General features: G+C 38.0%; 3 protein-coding genes and 1 pseudogene across 3 annotated transcripts in view; 2 read left to right on the top strand and 2 right to left on the bottom strand.

The window, feature by feature from the left end:
• The window catches only part of LOC138036731 (uncharacterized), a 7,714-nt gene extending 6,668 nt beyond the window's left edge, over positions 1-1,046 (bottom strand). The window contains exon 1 of the mRNA XM_068882835.1: positions 904-1,046. Coding sequence (XP_068738936.1) covers positions 904-1,024 — 121 coding nt within the window. The 5' untranslated portion in view covers positions 1,025-1,046. The remainder of the gene's footprint in view (positions 1-903) is intronic.
• A 157-nt stretch (positions 1,047-1,203) lies between these two features.
• Positions 1,204-7,397, top strand: LOC138036729 (uncharacterized). Its single transcript, XM_068882831.1, has 5 exons — positions 1,204-1,665; positions 2,231-2,292; positions 3,515-3,606; positions 5,200-5,318; positions 6,460-7,397. The coding sequence occupies exons 1-5, from the start codon at positions 1,261-1,263 to the stop codon at positions 7,075-7,077; spliced, it is 1,296 nt and encodes a 431-aa protein (XP_068738932.1). The 5' UTR covers positions 1,204-1,260; the 3' UTR covers positions 7,078-7,397.
• Positions 7,398-8,349: 952 nt separating this feature from the next.
• Positions 8,350-12,596, top strand: LOC138036745 (uncharacterized; annotated as a pseudogene).
• A 5,925-nt stretch (positions 12,597-18,521) lies between these two features.
• Positions 18,522-19,424, bottom strand: LOC138036744 (uncharacterized). Its single transcript, XM_068882844.1, has one exon. The coding sequence runs from the start codon at positions 19,422-19,424 to the stop codon at positions 18,522-18,524; it is 903 nt and encodes a 300-aa protein (XP_068738945.1).
• Positions 19,425-20,000: the final 576 nt, after the last annotated feature.

Raw genomic sequence — 20,000 nt, 5'->3', positions numbered from 1 at the left:
ATGTGGTCGCAGTTAGGCAAATTTTAGTCGCAAAATCATTGTGCTGCATTGTGTTGTCAGAAGTTTAGTAAGGCAAAATATGAGCCCGCAAAAAATTTTAAACCAAGGAAAATTTTGAAACAAAACATACATATACTCAGGACGTTACAAGTCGATCAAAGTCGATCATCGAAAACGTAGTCGATAAGTCGATAATACTCGATATTTGCCGATAATTGTCAATCGACAAGTTTAATTTGTCGATAAAAGTCGATAATCACAAGATTTTCAACTGAATATCGATTTTATCGACAAAAATGCTGACACAATTTTCAATTTACGAAAATGTAAACAGCTTTAAAGTAAATCCGTATGGCAATAAAGTTGAATAAAAAACTGTAAATCGGTAAAATAAAGTCTTGGCATAGCCAATCCTGCTTCAACTGTGCTTGGCAACTGTAGCCTCGGTTCCCGCCATAAACCTTTTTTTTTTGTATTTCCGATACTTGTCGATTGAAATCGATCAAAGTCGATCAAAGTCGATAATCACAAAAAATTGTGTGATCGACTTTTATCGACATCCGATATTTGTCGATTGATTAGTATCGAATTTGATCGACAACGATCGACTTTTATCGACTATCGAAATTATCGACCTGTAACATCCTGATATACTCAATCTCGTCAGTGTTCCAGATAAGAGTCAGGTCTCGGGTCAATAACCCGACAAAGAAGGCTTCCTGACCCGACAGATGAAATGTAAATATTCAGTTAAATATTACAACAAAATGTCTGGGTGACCCATCAAATGGTATAAATGACCCCCACTTGATATTGCTTGATTTTCCCGATCATTGATTTCATCGACTGTCCAGGCCTTGTGTTATTAGAACAGTTTGTCATGTGATGTTGTGATAATCCTACCTTTGGTTTGAACCGCTTCCAACGACGATTTTCCACAAGGCAAGTGCTCGTAATATAAGCTTTTTCCCATCCATGAAGTGCAGTTATGACAAAATATCTTCTTAGTTCTCGTTTTCGACATTTTGCCACGGCGTTTCACACTGGCCTTTGCGCTATGATCCGTGACATTATTTTAGAAATGTGTCCCATTGGTTAGTTAATCTCACGTGCTAACTTCTACAATAGATGATTGGTCAATCAACAAAGAGAAAGGAAACGTGAGTATTCATCCCTGGCGTCACAAACCAACTAGTCGAGCGTGCTATCGGGTGTGTTTTTTCAGTTTCGCAGCAATATCTTTACAATCATTTTAGTAACATGTCGCACATACCTGTAGGATCGTTTTTCTCTTCTGCCACTTCTGGCGGGAAAAGGCCACTTTCTTCGACTGGGAATGGGAACAGGCGATCAACGAGTCGTTTGTCTGGCGTTCCGTCAAGCGACCGATCTATTGCAGAACCTTTGCGTGACATCAGTGAGAAGAACCGAGAAAACTTGGTTGTTTCTAACAGAGAGATCCGTCGACTGTTTGACACTATGAAAGAGCTTGGAGATGTAATAAAGCGGCAGAATGCTAGATTGGAGAGCATTGAACAAAAAGTCGAAGAATCAAGGAGCGAAATGGTGATTGTGAAGGAGGAGCTGCGTAAGATGCGAGACCATGCAGGCCAAGTAGCCCAGAAGGAAAACGCACACCACGGCCCACTTCCAAACGAGCTAAAGGTAGTTGAAAGATTCTTTCTTGTACTCAGTAAGAATAACACAAAAATGAAGATCGACATGAAACTGCGTTTTAAGTTTCTTGCAAATGACAGTCACGTGGTAGTTTCAACGACCGTGTATTTACGTGTGCATGTATCAGTTGTTGTTTAAAGTTTTTCTTGGTTTAAAACTTTTCTAACCAGTTAAGTTTTGATTTTCTTTTGTTTACTACATGTATAATATTCATTATCAACAACAAGATTGGTGTCGTTTTACGCTGAATGAAACAGTGACAGTAGTTATTGTCAACCCAATACTTGAGATGAAGGGGGGTGGGGGTGCGCATCTTGCACAGCTGAGTAAGCTACTGCATCTTAAAAAAATTGTATTTATTCAACAGTTTTAAAACAAGAATTGCTACTTTATTTTTGCAGTGGCCATTACAAAATTATTTTGGTTTAATGTAGAGAAAGTACAAGTCCATATGGCAATGTCCTTCCATAGTCTTTGAGAGTTGTGTACTGCAAGTTTGGGAATTTTAGCTGTTTTTTAAATCATTAAGGGCAACTTTCAATGTTAATTTTAGGGAGATGTGCATTTGTTGCATAACAAACAAGACCTCGATAAACAGTTCCGTGGAAGTGAAGGGTATGTTATACATGTAGCCAACTGAAAAGCCTTGCAGTACTTATTCATTCAAACCTGTCTTTTTATGTTGTTACATACAATATATTTGTGCTGTGCAATATAATACTATCAATAATTTCACAAAATATGTCAACTTAGAGAGCCTCTGCTGTAGAACCTCATGTCAACCTTGCTCACAGGCCAGTGAATGACACCACAATAATTAATATTGGTATACTAGTGGTGGGAATCGGTTGAGATTTCACATTCGATCATCAGAAATAATCAGATTACCCCAACCATCGATCATCGATTATAATCGGAAAAATCTACCAATAAGCATTCCACATATTTTTCATCTAAATAGAAGTCAAGAGGGCCCTTCCTTCACTTGATGAAAACCAAAACATTCCCACACTTTTGACCTGGCGTTTCCAGGATAGCAAAAGATCTCCAACTCGTCCATTTTAGCCGCCATGTTGGACTCGTCAGCAACATGTAAGCGAGGCATGTCTGAGAGAGGACACTGGGACTTGGGGAGAGATTGGGGAGAGGGAAACAAACATTTTCAAGCCAAAACGAACAATTGTTCATCTTGGATCAGAGGTGACATTATCTTCCTCTGGTGATTTGTAAATACATTTGAGATCTATTTCAAAACTTATTTTGGATGGTAGTGATACTACAAACGCGGAACAGTGAGCTTGTAATTTATGTTTTGGTTCAGTTGTTTACGAAGTACAAAGCGGCTTAGCATGCCACATCTTTCAAACAAGCGTGAGATATTTGAAGTGACAACAACACAGCGAACAGGGTACTGCCAGGTAAACACAGTCAATCTTACATTATATCTGCTGTTGTGACTTAGAAGTTAGGAGTCCATGAAAAAAGGCAACTCACACAAGATATTAAACGAACCTTTTTATTGATTTTAATACTTTTATTTGTCCCCAATAAATTTTTCGGCGACAATCGATTATGAAAAAAGCAAAATCGATTGTCGCATCGCTTGAACTTTTCGATCAACTTTCGATTATAATCGATCATCGGCCCACCACTATGGTATACATGTAAGTCTTGTTTTGCTTGAAAATGGGGATATCACATTTCTCTACTCCATGTATGACATTATGCTGTGTGTGGAAGCCATGAAACAATGACATCTTGTCTAGCCACACTTTCCTTTGCATGTTGAATTGAAGTTTTTTTTCATTGCCATTAATTTTTAAACTTCATTTTTCAGTGTTGATGGTCCACATAACACTGAGGTCAGAAAATTTCTTTACGAGGAACTCAAGAAGGAAAACAGTGGTCACTCTAAGTCTTCAATAATGCGTAAGTCTTTCAGTATCAGATTAGTTTTCAATTGAGTGATGAAAGTAATTAGCGAATTTCTTTGGTTTTGCATTACTTCACTCGGTGATTGGTTCAAAGTTCTCATGCTTCTTTTTCAACCAATCAGAAGTGAAACCAAAACCAATTGTGGCTCACACATGCACATTTTCCCATGGTTTGTGTTGGTTACGTGTCATTACTTCGAGTATTGGTTGGTCTCTGTCAATTTTGATTGGCCAAAGTAATTACTTTGGTTTGGTTTTACGACACTCATTTGAAAACCGCTCTGCATACAATGTAAACATCTTCTTGCCTATGGTATCAGAAGCCTAGCATAATTTTCTACAAAAAATCAAAGTGTTAAGGTTGATAAATTTCTACGTGGCAAATGCACAAACAAAATGTTATTTTCTAGATGGCGCAACATGATGGAATGTCATTTATTGTTGCAAAGTTCAGTAAATGCCTTCTCGCTGTTAATGTCATTTTCCTCTTTGGCATCTAATTTACTTGAGAGATTGTTTGGTGTAAAGGTGCTCTTACACTGTGCAGGGTTGGACACTTATTTTGAGAGCACTCGCCATTCGGGCGAGTGACCCTCAATGCATTTGCCTGGACCAGTTTTCACTCGCCCAAAAGTTTATATTCCCCCCCCCCCCCCCCCAATCTCTCCAACCAATTTAGTCATCTTTCATTTTTACTATTTATAATTAATACCATTGAAGTTTAAATGAACACTGAAAGGCTATTAAAGTAAATACAGTAGGAAGTCTGTTGTAGGTTCAACACGCCTTGATCAAGGTTCTGGGAAAGTACAGGAAAACAATTCGCTCATCAGCAAGTGTTGAGCAAGTGGCAGACCGAGGATTATTACCTCAATGGAAAATTCTATTTAAAGACCTTAAATCCCAAGAAAACACAATGGAGGCACTTACTTTATATTTTAAATTGATTTTTTTATTGATGAGTCTTCGTGAGGTCCTTTTAGTTTGCGAGTAATGGTCTTAAGGCGTCATGGTTACCTGGTCACTGATAGTTCGATAGTGACCAGCAGTATCACTGACCAGGAAGCCGTGTTTCATTTTCATTTGTCGATAATTAGCGCTTGCCCGACACTTAGAAACTTGCCTGGGCGAGCGGGGGAGTGCTAATGTCCAACCCTGCTGTGAAATGTTTCGTGCAACTTGTCTCGCAATGTTTTGGCGACATTGTGGTGGGACAAGTTGCATACGACCAAAATCATTGTGAGACAGGTTGCGAGAGCCGTTGCCGAAAGTAGAATTAGGTTCTACTTTTCATGCAACTTGTCTCGCAACGATTTTGGCCGTGCAGGTTATGTTACACTGTGAAATGTTTCGTGCAACTTGCCCCAGCACAGTGTTGCCAAAACATTGCAAGACAAGTTGCATGAAACGTTTCACAGCGTAACAGCGCCTTGACGCTACCTTGACTCGCTACTGATTTAAAATTATTAGTTTACTTCAATCAATAATCAAGTGAGCGATTTTATTTATACGAATGTCAACAGTTACAAAGCTGTAATTGAAGTTCATACGCTTGATCAATTCATTAAGTAAGACTTTTGTCACACAGGAGCTGTAACCAGATATTATGAGACAAAGAGGCAACAGTACCTGGACAGCTTGCCTGCCCGTAAAGAATTGGTGGAGAAGAAGCAGCTTGACAAAAAGCTGACATCTAGAAGGAGAAGGGTAAGCAATCACCTCCTTTGTTGACACATTTGTTTCTTTCATTGAAGATTGTGAGGTGCATTGGAAAAGTAAACGGCAGGGTTCAACCAACATCCATAGAGTTGTAAATTCCATTTTGCAAAGAGTAATGCACAGAGTTCAGGGCCCAGTTGTTCAAAGCCTGATTAAAGGGAACCTCCACTAAAACAGGAATATATCTTTAAAATAGTTAACATAATGCTCTCAATCAAAATTGTTCGAATGTTTTCCAATGGAATCGTTTGTATCCGAAATAAATGAATTTCAAAAACGCTTGTTTTGGTTTTTAAATTTCCCGGGCGCCGCCATCTTGAATAATTGTGACGTGTCATGATTGCCCTATTGTTTTAAAACAAAAGCTCTTTGTGCAACCGTAACACAATTTTGATTGCAAACATTATGTTAAATATTTTGAAGTTGTATTCTTGTTTTAGTTGAGGTTTCCTTTAAGCTAATCCTAGATTACTGGAAAGTTTTCTTTCAGTTTATTTACCCATCAAAAATGTTTCCACAACATTCTAAGCCTTCAAATTTGAATTAGACAATACGCTTTCCTTCAGCATAAAACTCAGTTGTCAAAGGCTTTTTTGACAGGAAAAACTCCAACCTTTGTTAGTATTTAATCCCGGATTAGTGGTCATCGGTTTTTGAACAACTGGAGTCTGATCGTAGAAGATTATGGTTAACTAATTATTTTTGGTCATGTCTCAATAATTACTATTGACCATTTATGTGGAAAAATAAAATTATGGTCAGCTTTGTTATTTATCTATGGCTCATAATATTGTCTTCTTACAAACTATTTTGAAGAAAATTCTTTTTTCCTGACAAAAGTTACAAGAATTAACATTTTTGTCCAGTGCCCTACATGTATAGGGCTCAGTGGTGTCTGTAGTACACATGCCTGTGTAAACAAAATGGAAAAAAATGGACCTAACACTTTCAGCTTCAATTTTTAATGCTGAATGCTCTACTGTACTCTACAATTTCAGCCTTTATCTCAAATATTAGCAACATCTACTGTCTAAATGTGTATTTAAAATGTTGGAATGTGCTATTTATAATCATTTTTCAAACCCTCTACTGTGAAACTGACTACAGTTCATCAAAATCCTTCTTGCAGCTCTTTGCAAAACGAATGAAAGTGGCAAGTGAAACAGAGCGTGAATCACTAAAGCAGTTGGATTCCCGATATATGAGCGACGAGGAAGATGATGAAGAAGGTGAAGGTGGTGCATGGGTTGTGAGATCCCCACCATGGAGAAGTCAACGTCTTTCTTCCCTTTTGAGGAGACTACAAGAGAGAGTAAATTCGAAGCTGACCCCCTCATCGCACCCAAAAACTCCTCGTGTTCCAGGACGGCCGTCAATGCGGAGCCCACCGAAATCCTCCCCTGCATGGGCAGTGGATAGGTCAGGAGAGCATCAGACACCACCTACCTTTCACACACACAGAGCTGAGATCCACCAAAGAACTCCAAGGAGCCACAGAACAGCTCAAGTTCAGCAGGTGCCACGGGCAGGTGGACACTGGACAACACCCGGCCGTGGCGCAGAGAGAGGAGACGGCGCACTTTGCCAGATAAACACAGAACATTCTGCACCTCAACTTTCTCCATTTGAATCTAGTGAAAGTGCTAACTTATGGGATGCTGATGAAATCCGGAGAGTGGTTTGTCAGAACGCTCCAGTCCGTCGAAAGCGCATCCTAGATTTAGAGAGTGACTCTGATTGTGAATGACAATCAACGGAACTATTCCATGCCTTTTAAGTTTATTTCAAGACATGAAGAATGTCTTTCTAAAACTGTTGCACGATAATATGCGGATAACGTACCGGTAGTTTTTAATTCCATTCATCTTAGTGTGTGTCACTCAACGATACTTTTTTTTATCGGTATAAGTACCATTTCCAAGTTCCAAGCTAGTTTTTATCTATATATTTGTTTTGGTTAGTCGATTGACTTTTTTATTATCAAGTCAGAAAAAAGGTTTTTCTATCAATAATTTTGTAAAGAGGTTAACTGGGTGTTAAATTTACTAATAAAAATTACAAACAAAATGAGAAAGATTATAGTTGTGTTGTAGCAATAACTGGGATAATTACTTGCCAGCTTGATCACCCTATGTGACGATGGGTTTTGACTGGAAAGCATGTGAAAATGTTATAACGAAAGGAGGATGAAGCCTGTATATTTAGGCCGTGAAAGGGAACCAAATTGTTCGAAGTACCGCTAAATATCCATTAATAAGAGCAAACTGGATTTGTCACGTACCGTGGGATATAATTCTGTTTATATGAGGCAACGGGGTCCTCCGCGTACCATTGAGTATCCCACTGATATTTATATAATTAACCTTTCATATTTCAAGTACCATGAAATAACGCGCACGAGTACCTCGAGCTCTCCTCTGATTACTGTAATAAAGTAATATTTATGGAAGAGCTCGAGGTAGCATAAATCACCAATGCAACGGTGTGCGAGTAGTGTGCGTATCCGTATTCTAGACAAATCGCTAAGAATACGGACGTGCATGGACTTCGACACGTTACGTTTCAAGGAAGTATCGAGATATCGGATTTTCCCTGTCACGGAAAAAGTCCGAATCAAGTGAAGCCAAGGCTATGTCACTTGATGGTAACGTCGCGTGTTAGGAACACGGTACTCCCCGAGATTACCGTATTTATGAAGTATACGAGTGCGAATCACAGAATTTCAGGGCCACGACACGCTTCATTTTGCACAGTGCGAGTGCTCTCACCACTGCGCCATCCCTGCACCCCCAAACTGAAAAGTCTTGGAAGTGCCACTGCTACTTGTTGAAATTATAAAAACTGAAAGCAGTGAAACAATTTGATGGACTTAAAGTCGCAATCAATTGCAGAATCGATTTTATTCTTTGAATGATTTAATCAATTGAGGATGGCGTTCAATAATCAATGACCATCGAAATCACAAAAAAATAACAAATTAAATTATTCACCAATTATCAACATCATTGTATTCTTTGATATGGGTGAGCATTGATTGTCAAAGCTTTAATATCTGAATAAAATTATTATCTGCGGTGTATGTATAAGTGCTTATAATAATTTTTTGCTAGTAATAACGGAAGGTTGAGTGCATGTGAGATGGCGACTCCGGAATCAAAACATTTGGTCCCTCTTGTTCACTCAAAATTATTTGACTAGAATATGAGAATTTATGTCCTATTTATTAATTTTTATGTTAGATGTGTCAGTGGATGATTGTAATTCTGCTGCCGAGTCAACAGACAGTGTGGAAGACTTTTATGTAAGTCAACCTTACATTTACTTATTTCTTTATTGATTGATTTTAAAGAAGGATGTTTCATATATTGATGGTTCTTGCACAGCTGCAATAGTTGATACATCTAAAGTCAATTTTGCCCTTTTGATTTTTAGCTCTGGTTACAGTTTGGCTTTAAGTATAGCTTTAATTTACTATGTAAATTATTGTGATTGGCTGCTGATGTTTGACTTGAGTGCATTTCCTTTTAACTCATCAAGTCAATGCAAAACCAGTCACAAAATTTGTATGTGGAGAATATATGTACAGTGTATGCCCTTGTATGTATTATGGAAGCTACAGTATGAATTGAGAATGATTCGAACTTACCTCAATAGAAGTATAGCTGGTTTGGATAAAAACAGTGTACAGTGTAGAAGAAAAAAATGGTGTCTAACATGACTGAAGTCACGCTCATAATAATTATTTTTGTCAAGATCCGTTGCTATTTGAATGTGGATGAAAAAAATAAAACAAGGGTAAAATTTGTCAACCAAAATTAGTCTGGCAACCTAAAATTGTTTGGTTAGTCACCATTTGGTTTCTTTTAAAGAAGAAAATTAATTTCAGACCCTGGCCCAAGTTAAATATTAAATATTTGGGTCATAAATTATGCATTTTTTAGTTTCTAGTTTAGTTATTGAACATCTTTTATTGAACATTTGTCCCAGGAAGAAACTGATGATGAGGCAGAATTGCAGTTTGAAAACCTGATGACGTCATCTGATGAGGATAATGCTGCTAATGAGAATGAGTCTGTGCTATCCAAGAAATCATCTTTATTGAGCACTTCACTCATCAAACTTGTAATTATTTTCATTATGACTTGGAAAATCATGCATAACTTACCAGATGCTGCAGTGAGCACTTTGTTTTGTTTTTTGAAAAGGCTGCTGGAACTTTTCTCAAGGTTGCTTCATTGTGGTAAACTCAAACTAATATCAGACCTGCTGCCTAAGTCACTGTATATGGTAAGGAACTTTTTAGGAGTAAATAGGGATGACTTTGAAAAGTTCATTGTTTGTCCAAAGTGCAGTTCATGTTACAAACCTGAGGAATGTGTACGTACTCTGGTAAATGGAAGAAAGAAGGGTGAGCGTTGCAGTTTTGTAGAGTTTCCACGCCATCCACAAAGAGCTCAGAGAAAACCATGTGGAGCATCTCTATTTAAAACTACACGCTCAAAACATGGAGAGCTGACTTTAAAAGCAAAGAGGGTTTTCTGCTACCGTTCAGTGAAGAAAACCCTTCAAGAATTCCTTAAACGGCCTGGATTTGCTGATAAATGTGAGCAGTATAAAAAGCACCCTCGGGATATCAACCTTCTTGGAGATGTGTATGATGGAAGGGTCTGGAAAAATTTCAAGAATGGAAAAGGAGAGCCTTTCTTTGATGCCCCTAACACTTTCGGATGTATGTTGAATCTTGATTGGTTTCAGCAATACAAGGATTCTGCATACAGTGTTGGGGTGATTTATTTAAGTTTTCTGAACTTGCCACCACAGGAAAGAAATATAGAAGAAAACATTGCAGTTGTAGGGATTATTCCTGGCCCACAGGAACCAAGCAGAGATGTGAATCCATTTTTGGACCCTCTGGTGAATGAGCTATTGGACTTCTGGGATGGCGTTTGGTTGGATTGCCCCTCAACTGGACCCAAATTTTGTCAGCTGTGACATTCCTGCATCTCGCAAACTTTGTGGTTTCTTAGGATTCTCTGCAAGAAAAGGTTGCAACAAGTGTACCAAGGAGTTTCATAGAAGATCATTTGGAGAGAAACAAGATTTCTCAGGATTCGATCGAGATAGCTGGAATTTGCGTACTAACACTGAGCATAGAGAGCATGTATGGAGGGTACGAAACACAGTAACATCAAAGAAAGGACGTGACACAAAGGAGAGTGCCTATGGTGTGCGATTCTCATCCTTGATTTACCTTCCATATTTTGATTTTATTTCTTTTGTTGTCATTGATCCTATGCACAACTTGATGCTGGGCACAACAAGAAAAATGCTTAAGGTGTGGAAAGAGTTAAACTTGCTGGATGAAAAAGACTTTAAAGTGCTTCAAAAGCGAGTAAACAAGCTCAAAGTTCCTTCTAGTATTGGAAGAATTCCATCAAAGATTGCATCCAGCTTTAAAGGCTTTACTGCTGACCAGTTTAAGAACTGGGCATTGGTATTTTCAACCTTTGCTCTAAAGGACGTTTTACCAGATAGACATCTCCAATGCTGGAAATTATTTGTGAAGGCTTGTCACATACTGTGTTCAACAGTTATCAACACTTCTGAAGTAAAACTTGCAGATGAGCTCCTCGTCAAGTTTTGCAGAACTGTTGAAGACTTGTATGGTACATCTGTTGTGACGCCAAACATGCATCTTCATTGCCATTTATGTGAATGCATTCTTGATTTTGGTCCTGTCTATGGCTTCTGGTGTTTTTCGTTTGAACGTTACAATGGCATTTTGGGTGCTATGCATGTGAACAACCACCAGATTGAAGTGCAACTTATGAGAAAATTTATTGAGCGGCAGCAAGTAAGGAACATGTCTTGGCCAATTGAGTTTGTTGGATTTAAAGAGATGTTAGTGTCTGTAGACAGCGGCTCATTGGCAATGACAAAGAAGAAGGCAATGACGCCAGATGAGTACAGAAAGAGTATCCAGCTTAAAGCTAGTACTGGAACAGACCTTTTTCATTTGTCTTTCCTTGACAACCATTTCATTCGAGTGTCGTCTCCAGTCAAGGAAATTTACATGAGTGATAATGAAGTTGAATCCTTGACAAAAATGTACACTTTTCTGCATAAAGAAGATTGTATTGTTTATGTTCCCAAATTGTGTTGCCAGTTCTCTCAGCTGCAGCTGTACGATCAGAAACTTGACTCCCGGTATTCACGAAGTGAACGATCTGCTTGTATAATGGCTCGATGGTATGGTTCCAGTGGATTAGACACAACTTCAGAAGATCTAAGGCCAGGTGGGTTTCTGTGATAAGTGAAGGTATTATACTGCTCTCTAGTCTTGCATGCTTTGTACAATAAAAGTATGATTGAAAACCTATCAAAGAAGGTTTCTGAATTATTTCTTTTATTCTTGAACCTTTATCATATCAAAGTGCATGTTCTTTTTGTTTGTTTTGATTTTACGTTTACTTTTATATTGTCTAGTTTATTTTCTTTTGAAAATTTGGATTGGGAATATTGTTACAGTGTAGTTTACTTTTGATTAAAGGTGAAGAAATGCACGAACAGTGTCATTATAATATATTCTAAATAGGTTTTTTTTTTTTCACTGTTGAAGTAACAAAGTCATAAACTTGCAGGTTTGTGACCATTATTGACAGTACTATCACATCAGTAAATTTAAGTCATATTAATTGTGAACAAATACAGTTTTGAAAGTCCAGGTAGACAGGCTCATTTCTCTTTTTTAGAACTGTTATAAATACATTGGCACAAAAGTGATTTTTAAGGGAAACCAAACTAGAAAATGATACAGTGTAACCTATTAGTTCTTATCAAAATAATGTACCTACCATACCAATATTTTTTCTTTCTTTTGCAGGGATTATACAATACTTCTTCAAACACACTGTGACTGTCCAGTCCTCTAATGGTGCAACTTTGGACCTCCCATACACCTTTGCTTGTGTTCACTGGTATAAAGTTCATCCACATGCAAGGTTTTATTTTGGTTTACCAATTCAAGTGTGTCTGCCCTCATTTGAAGCTGAATCAGTGGCAGCTTTCATTCCTGTCTCAAGAATTGATAGTGTTTGTGTTGTAGCTGAGTTAAATTATAACTTAAGAACTCCTAATGGTAAAGAAAACATTGTTGTAGTAGTTCCTCTTAATGTTAAGTCACACTTGTGAAGGATTTGGTTAGTAATGCCTTTGTATTTTCTTCATTAAATCCCAAGGGTTTTCAAAGAAATCTTGGTTGCACTCATGCAATTTTAAGACTTTCACAAATGCCATATACGTGGGTTTTATTTTCATTACTTGTGAAATACTAGAGCTCAACAGAAAGTAATCCACAAATAATTCTTTAGATATACTGTAATTATATGTATCACTCATTTGCAAAAACTAAAGGTGAAAGTATAAAATAAGAAAAAATTGTCTTAACATCCAAATAGGCTTTACAATTATTGCATGTTTTTGTTAATGTTTTTGGTAGGCTGCTGGGCATCCTAAAATGGTTCTCATTATACCTTATTATTTTTATTATCTTTCCCCTTCCCCTTCTCCTTGCCCATAACCTTAGCTGTGAAGTACTCCACTGGATTTTAAATTGTCAGTGACAATAGATACCCAATGATTGCCAGATTTTTTTCTGGTTTTTAGTTAGCTTTTTTTTTGCTAATGTTGTTCATACTGTAGAAATATTTTGCTTCATAAGACTTATTTAGCAGAGCATCTCTGACTGTTCTGTTATACAATACTGCATTAACCATTGCATAACACTAGATTTCTTTGTTATCAAGAACCGGTTATTGCAAGATATATATTAAGCCCGGCATACCCAACCAATGATAATAAGTCATCGATTACTACACTATAAAATCGATATAATCGATAATCATCAATCGATTTATATAAATTTGTCTTATTAATGGCTGAAAATCGATAGTCACAATTGAAGATCTCTTAATTGCTATTGATATCTATTGATCAATTGTAATTGGCAGCCAATTATTTATGATCGATAAAAATCGACGAAAGTCCATAGTCGAGTCACTTTAATCTTCCTCTTAATATTGATTTTCATTGATTGGGCAGGCTGGGATTAAGAAAGAAAATGGTTTATGGTTATAAGCGGCTATTTCCGCCTTAATTGTTACCTGGTAAATATACAAATGGGGTAGTCATGGTGACACAACTGAACCCACAATACAGCAAACCCCTGCATATAAGAACCTCCTAGGCTTACAAAAGAACCTTTTTATCCCAAAAAATGAAAAAGGTTTTTATGTTAGAAAATGACTATGAAATTTCATGCGACCGGAACGACGACTTTGATTTGTCATGTCAATTTTGAGAATTGTGGCCTCTATAGGCCACTTCGGAAAATACCATAATACTCTTTGTTTGTCCCCCAAGTTTTGAATAAGCATTGTTTTGTTTTCTCTTGGGACCATTGTAAGTCCCAAGAGAAACTGGAAACAATGCTTATGCAAAATTTGGGGGGACAAACAAAGAATATTATGGTATTTTCCGAAGTGGTCTATTGACCTAGTCAGCTAACTCAATGTTGTACCCAATTCAGACCCTTTGGGAATGGAACTTTTTTGTTCCAGGTATTTCCATATCATTAAAATATGAATGCTACATTATAATGCAAGGAGATGCTTCCGTGAAGCATACACTGGGTTGCCTGTGGTACGTTACAGAAAATTAGAATTGTGTGGTATTGAACTACAGCATTCCAGTCTCTGAAGAATAACAAATAAAAGAGAAGCGAGAAACATTGGCTTCTGGGCTGACATGTTGATAATTTTCAAGTTCCCTCACAACTTCTTTTCACCACAAGTTTAAGCGTGCCCTCTGAGCATCTGACAGCTTTGTAATACCAAAGTTCACTGAAGTTAACGCTGTTCGACGGGATTAGTATCTGGATGGGAGACCAAAACAATATACCCCTAATAAAACAAGCATCGGACCGAAAATACTATTAACGCTAACAAATGCAAAGTCAGCAAGGTACAGATTTTGTTGGCTTGCTTTATGCAAAACAAGAACATCATTCTAAGTGCTTATTCTACGCAAAAAGTAGGTTCTGAAGGTAATTTTGAGAGTGGAAATCAAGCTTACGCGGCAGACGGCAAATACAAACTCACGATTTAATTCAGTTAACACACCAGAAAGACGCTAACCTCATTTTGACAAGAAAATGCTTTACTATTACATAAAAGCTATCCAGTTAAGCTCGCATATCATAAAACAATGAATTCATAAAGGCCACATTTTCCAGGGAACAATTTTTTGAAACAAACAACATATTTGCTATTAGAGGCAAAAACCCCTTCTATTTCATTACGTGCGGGAAGAGAAGAAACTCAGTCGTGTCAAATATGCGCAATATTGCAACAAACTAAATTTCAGGGTCAAACCGTTTACATGGAGAACCTTTTCATTGAATAATGAAGCACAAAATACACGACAAGCTTTCTTTCAAATAATTCTTGGCTGTCACATTTCCAATTATTTTTTTTACCTGAAGACTGTGACGAGTTGATCACAGATCCACGTAAGGTGTTCGATTCGTTCTCTGTCTTTGTTGAACCCATAAGTTATCAGAGAATTTTCCATTTCGGTTTCAGTGTTCTACATAACAGCACACTTGGTAAAACATTATTTTAGAAATACAGCTCACTTTGATTTCGGCTCGACGGGCGATAGATTGTTGTCGAAGTCCATTACTCGTCGCTTTTGAGATTCCTGGTGTTGGTTTTTCACCACCTGCCTAGTTTATCCAACTGACTTTCCATTATTGAGCTCCATAAGGGTATATTTTGTTTAAAGATCCACTAAAACGCCATTCGCGTTACATAACTTTCGACGCCATTGCAGGTTAAGTTAATCATTCTACTGTGTCCACCAGAGAAATCTACGCATTTCCACTTCCCTCTCTATCCTAAGAAAATACGAGCAGAAGGTTCTATGCAAAAAGACACCACTTAGCAGGGGAGTGACAGGGAAGACTTTTATCGACACGGAAAAAGAAAAAAAAAACACCCAACAAATGCCACTCACTTTCCGACTGGGATTGCCGTACTGGCAACCCAGTAAATAGCATACACAAACAATCTTAACCCCGGTAGATTTGTCTTGGGTACAAGGTTGAGTTAGGCCCCGTTGAGACGCCGTACTTCACATGAGTCGAATCGAATTCGAATTTAGACCAAACCAAATTAATTAATCGCGGTTGAAATGATTCGGACGCCGAACTTAATTTCGCCGAAATTAATTCACAGAAGCATACTATGACTGAAGAAAATTGCAAAGTTGTAATAATTTCTGCATTTGAGTCAGCTCATGTGAAGTACGGGGTCTGGATCAAAGCCGCTCCACGACCGTAATTCACGGCTAAGCCAGGCGGGGTAAAACTGCTTAGCCGATCCGAATAAGACCGGCCGTTCTAAATTGATTCAGACTCCTTACTTCACATGAACTTAATTCAATGAATTCGATTCGGCTCATGTGAAGTACGGGGTCTGAGCCGGACCTTAGCCGATTTGGTCCATTGTTTGATTGCAAATAGTCCTTCAGGCTTCGCAAGCCCATACATTTTAGATGTTAGCGTTTTATATTATGATTTCATGTCTACAATATTGTGGACATACATTTAAAGAACGAAATAAGCTGTAGTTTTGCTTTGTGGTTATTACTCAAAGTATGCGGAACTTTTGATAGAGTAGATATCTTTTGTGGAAACAAGAACCAATTTAAGAACTTAGATAGCCTAAAACAACTGTAAATGCCATTTTTATAACAATCTATTTAGGCTAACTTGGAAAAATATAGGTTGTTATATGCAGGTGTTTACTGTATCTCAAAAGTTTCTAAAAGGATTCCACTTTTCCATGAAAGTAGCACTTCATATTGTCGTTTTCCAATTACAAGTCAGCTTACAGTGATAAAGGCCGAATAATCCCGGAATACGAAAAAACACGGCAACAACGATGGCTTTCTTGTATTCTATTCTTTTTACTGTCGTGGACCGTTTATTTTTCTTACTGAAGAATCATTAAAAAAAGGATTAGGAAAACCTCTTTTCAATGCGCTTGCGTTGCATGTTTACAAAGGTTTACCGGAGCTTGGGTACAGTAACAGCACGAGCAGTCAGACTTCACGAGATTTGTTCAAACCAATTTACTCACCGAACACAATCAGACTCAATCCGTTGGGTTCGGTTGTCGAGCTAATGGTTCTCAAACTAATGGATTGAGTTCGATTGGTTCGGAAATCGAACTCTCTCAGTGTTCGATTTCGCTCGATTGCCGAACTCAATCGAACTCAATCCACTGATTGATTTCGATTGAGTTCGATTTCCGACTGTTCGATTTACTATGCCGGGCACAAATGACCGAACTGACCAGCTAAACAAACCGCCTCAATTGACATAACTAATTGACTGAATTTTTGTTTTTGTTTTTATCTGGAAATAGCCTTTCAATACTTTCGGTCAAAGGCAATAACGACAGATTGTATATGACATCCGAAATGCTGTGTGCGCTATATAATCGGCAAATGGGTCGCAATTTGATGAATTTGCAAGAGGTTGTTCGATATTTATTACAATGGAAATGTCTGGGTTTTAAAAGAGCGAAACCACAACAGTCTAACAATATGTTAGTCTATCCCTTTCAAATCAAACTTTAACTGGCAGAATTTCACTTTCCCGTTAAATGCATATCAAATGCAAATGGTAGCAAAGGTGTGCAATAAAGTAAGTAATTGAGTAGGTCTACTGTTTGGCGGTCTCCTGGGGCCGTGCCTCCAGTGGCATGAGGCTATTCAGTCAAACTTTCAACAAACAAAGCATTTTTGCGTGTTTATTATCGTCATCAACCAGCCAGAGTTAATTTCGCTTTTGTTTCGCTTTTCTTTTGCCTCCGATTATCGCTTGAAGTAACAGACTAAAAAAGCAAATGGTCTCGCAATATTTGTGGCAGAAACTCGGCATCTCCTAGCTAGGTCGTCGTCACGCATCGTAGCCGATTTCTTATTAACGTAGAAGAAAAATAACATTAGAATAACAATAACTCGCTAAGCATGCGCTGTTGCTTTCGGATTACCAGCGGTAACCACAATGATGGAAAACCACTAGTCGGTGTAAATAAATAGATCTTATAAGATAATCTCCCAATAAGATCGGTAAGAGGCCTCTTCTGAGGGTTCCAAGGTTTGCATCAAATACGCGGCAGCGTTAAATGGGTTTGGGCCCGGTGCTATTCCTCCCATGCAACTGATCCTAGGAGCATTCCTCTCTCAAGCTTTGCGAAATTGGTGAGTTGCGCCACCACGTAGGTCGGTGAGATGTCAGGAATGTACCGGTTTTTTTTTTTTTTTTGTGATGACAAATTATCATTTAAGTATATATTTAACTGCCACAGATGACTAACCTGGGTCAAATGGCCCAACTGATAAATAACTTGGTTTGCGGATGTGGATTATGCCTAGGGAGTCTTTATACGTAGCGTACGGAATAATATCATTCAGTATACGACGTCCTTATACTAAGTGTACGGAATAACTATACTTGTAATATACGATGTCCTTATACTTTATGTAAGTAATAAGAAGATGAAGTATATGATGTCTTTATACTTAATATGCGGAAAAGCTACACTTAAGTGTGGAATACGATGTCCTTGTACTGTCCTTATATATTCTTTGCATACCTAACAACTATATGGTGTATACGACCTCCTTATACTAAGTGTACGGAAAAAAACTACCCATAGTATACGGTATATCCTTATGCTTAGTGTACGAAATACTTAGTGTATAAGATGTTCTTATACTTTGTATACGGTAATGTATAATCAGCAGTATACACTTGAGTCATGCCGACGTTGTCAGCAATTTTGCAGAAACTATTGCGTTAGGTAACTTTGAGGGGTTAGGAGTATCGTATTCTTTAAAAAGATCAAGTTAAACTTTTCATTCAAAGTATTTTGATCTGATTGTATAAGTAACCTTACACATTGTGTACTGGTAAGTATAATTTGCAGTACACATGTGTGTAAGCTATAACAGTATACTGATACTTATACAGTCCTTATACATATTAATCCTTCTACATCAGTATATCTCTCCGTATACGTGATGTATAAGGCTTTATTATACCCCCGTATATTGGACATTTCATGCAGTGGCTGGAATTACTAGTTTTGCCCTCTTGAAGGCAACACTCTCGTGTATAGTGAAGCCACGATCAGCCATCACCATGTCCCCAGGAAGCAAGTTACTCAATATCCCACAATTTTCAGTCAAAAATTTGTCTGAAGTACGACCACCCCATGCCTCCGAAACATAAGAAATGGAACCTTGTGGGGTGATACCAATCAGCACCTTGATGGTGTTGTGGTGCTTGTAGGAACTGAATGTTTGGGCTCTAGCAAGTAAATTAGTGGGTTTTTCAATAAAAATTTCAAAACAGTCAATGATTACAGTGGTTTTTGTTCCAAAGCTGAACTTGAAGCATTGTGGCATTGTTCTTATAAGACTTTCACGATCAGGCCAGTGGACAAATGGGGATAACCTTATGTCCATAGTCATCAACCAAGAATGAAATGTCCTGGAGACCGTAGGAACTGAGATGTTGGAGCGATAAGCTAGGTCTTGAAACGGTACATCTAATCTCAATTTAATTAGGACCATAGCAAGTTCTTGAAAAGGACTCAGTGATTGAGAACGACGAGAAACAGACACTGACACGAGTTCAAACACAAAGTTCAGAATTTTATATGAGGGGAGACCAGTGTAAAACAGTACTTTATCGTCACTATTCCTGAAAAACTCTTCGTCAAATTCAACAACTTTCTTATTTGACGTAAATAAATAATCAAAGTCCTCTGTCTGTGAGCTTGCATCATAAAGTTTACGCTGTAAAACGTCAGTCTGAGTACACATTTCGCCAAAGCTTTTGCCTTCGGTCTGACAACTTTTCTCATTTTCAGCAATGCTTTGATCGGCGAACGACACATCAATTTCCTCTGTTTCCTGAGTTTCTTCTGTTGATAAATCCTGATCACCGCTTAAAGACATAAAGGATATATTGCACACTTGAGTTCCTTCATCATTCAAGCGGAGTTTCTTCTCCTCGATTTCTGCTTTTATGTCGTTCAACTTCTTCTTCCATCTAGCTTTAGCTCGCTCCGCCTAATCCTGATCCGCTCTACTGCTATCTTTTTTTCTTCTTTTTGAATGTCCCAGATTTAGCGTTGGCACCCAATCAACATTGAACTTATCAAAGTCTTTCGCTGGCTGACCTGAGACGAAATGATGGCTACAAACACGGTCATTTTTTAGGATTTGCTCCGTCAAGTCATCTCTGCTTATAGCTGCTATCCACTGTGTTCGACGCTCTAATGAAAGCTCCTCGGCTTCCTCGCCATGATTAATATTAATTGAAGGCACTCTAAAGAAGGAAACATCTTTATCTCGCCCGCTTCTTGCATGGCAATCCACGAATAAGCACAGAACCATCACGACCTTATTACTTCATACAGTGTTTGTTTGTACACCAACATGGCGGATAGCAACGATTGTCAGGGCATTGGTCACGTGAATGAAAACCGAGAATTTAATCGTTTTTAGATCAACACTTAAATATGGGTCTTC

This window comes from Montipora capricornis, unplaced genomic scaffold (assembly GCF_036669925.1).
Source record: "Montipora capricornis isolate CH-2021 unplaced genomic scaffold, ASM3666992v2 scaffold_498, whole genome shotgun sequence".
Lineage (NCBI taxonomy): Eukaryota > Metazoa > Cnidaria > Anthozoa > Scleractinia > Acroporidae > Montipora > Montipora capricornis.
The sequence above is the reverse complement of the archived record's forward strand: the minus strand, read 5'-3'. Positions and strand labels throughout refer to the sequence as shown.

Excerpts from the sequence above, each read along its gene's own strand:
- LOC138036729 (XM_068882831.1), top strand. The coding sequence starts at position 1,261 with ATGTCGCACATACCTGTAGGATCGTTTTTCTCTTCTGCCACTTCTGGC. Across the intron at positions 1,666-2,230 it reads CACTTCCAAACGAGCTAAAG|GGAGATGTGCATTTGTTGCA; the intron begins GTAGTTGAAAGA and ends TGTTAATTTTAG. Across the intron at positions 2,293-3,514 it reads CAGTTCCGTGGAAGTGAAGG|TGTTGATGGTCCACATAACA; the intron begins GTATGTTATACA and ends TTCATTTTTCAG.
- LOC138036744 (XM_068882844.1), bottom strand. The coding sequence starts at position 19,424 with ATGTCTTTAAGCGGTGATCAGGATTTATCAACAGAAGAAACTCAGGAA.